This window comes from Sphaeroforma arctica (genome assembly GCF_001186125.1).
Source record: "Sphaeroforma arctica JP610 unplaced genomic scaffold supercont1.6529, whole genome shotgun sequence".
Taxonomy (NCBI): domain Eukaryota; class Ichthyosporea; order Ichthyophonida; genus Sphaeroforma; species Sphaeroforma arctica.
Window position 1 is genome coordinate 1 of NW_014034029.1, and position 1632 is coordinate 1632.

The 1632-nt window shown below is 41.5% G+C and overlaps 1 protein-coding gene across 1 annotated transcript; it reads right to left on the reverse strand.

Moving 5' to 3' along the window:
* Positions 1–1075: 1075 nt before the first annotated feature.
* Positions 1076–1251, reverse strand: SARC_15670 (hypothetical protein; the record flags this gene model as incomplete). Its single annotated transcript, XM_014290215.1, has 1 exon — positions 1076–1251. A coding segment is annotated over one exon (176 nt), but the record flags the coding sequence as incomplete, so codon positions are not given.
* Between the last annotated feature and the right edge of the window lie 381 nt (positions 1252–1632).

Below are 1632 nucleotides of genomic sequence, written 5' to 3' on the forward strand. Positions count from 1 at the left end.
TTTACAATAGTTTTTATTTTGGCTCTCATAAATATTTATATTCCTGTGTATAGTTCACTAAGTCTTACTTATCGGAGTCGGATCCAATATGTCTGGATTTAGTGATATAGTCTTGAACTATCTACGTCTGTGCAAGAATTTTAACGATTTTAACTATTCTCTTGTATACTCATGTGTCACAGCAAATATATATATAATATATATAGACTTACATAAATTACATATAGATATACATTGACTATTTGTGCACAAGTTATATGTGTACTTGGGAGCTCAGTTGTTGTATGTTCTCAAACTACATCCTATCGCCATTCCGTGATATCTAAGGTAATATGGATGGAAATGGTTGAGCAGAAGGAAATATGGATGAGGAAGTGTCTCCACTTCACCGTCCTTTTATACTCCTATTGTAAGTAGGAGTATGAAAAAAACGTAGAGTAGAACCGTAATGTCTTACCACAAATATCTGGGTTACTGTTAAATAGTTAAATTTTTAACAGTAACGCACAATTAGTGGAAGACTTTACTGGTGCTACTCTCTATTCTATAATACTATTAGAATATAAAAATTCCAAAATAGTATTTGTTTCTACAACTACTTGAAAAGTCCACACCGGATTGCGTAGGAGGCTCTCATAACAAATAACTGTTGAATCTGCGGTCAGCGTCAGAAGCGGTAGTGACCGAGCGATAGCTCTCCAGCGATTTTATATCGATGCTCATGATACCGGCGATGATATCGTCCGGCACCCTCATACTGATTGCACTTTGTGAAAAGCCGCGACGAAACGCGTGCCACTGGATATGTTTATCGGCTATGTCGACAGCAACTCCAGCTCTTATGAAGTGCTGACGTATGGTAATTATACCGAGTCGGAATGGTGGTGGTAAGATTATGCCTAGTGGCGTAATTGGCCCAGAACTGGAACGATATCCGGTAGTTCTCCTGAGTGCCGGGCGCTAACCCTCAATTCTGTAATTGTGTCCACACTCGAGCGCGATCTATCGCGGCATTGGCACGCTGCCGCTTGACTCGTACAATACTGCTCCGTATAGACGCGTAGGGGGAACTAACCTTTTGAGTTCGTTGGCTACCGATACTGGGTAATGCACCGCGCCCGGCTCTAGGATAGTCAGGTCTTTGCCATGTCGAATGATGTGAGGCCACCAAATGGCCTTCTGCCAAATTGGAATTATGAGGACTGCTCGGCGTAGTCGTCGGTCGAGTTGCTCGATTATCTGTCCCAGCATTGTCTCTGGTGGAGCGAGAAGCTTCAAGGACTGGTCCCACTTGTTGTGGAACCTGTTCGCGAAAGATACATTTTCGTGGTGTGCTTTTTGGAGGTAGTAGCTGTTTGGATAAGTTCGTTCCGCTGCATTCGGTCGAATATGCCACTTTTGGAATATCGATAAGATTGCTTTTGGAGTCACAGTCCAATGTGTAAACTTCGATGGAAATTATTAGGTTTCAAACTATATTAAACTAAAATACAATTTAGTCAGTTAGGATTTAGCAGTGGTAGCTTGTGTAAGAATGATCGGGACTGCCTCTTGTTAAGAGCCTAAATATCCTCGATCACACAGGGCGTACCTCTGGCTGTTCTTTATTGAATAGTTTTCACTAGAAGTACT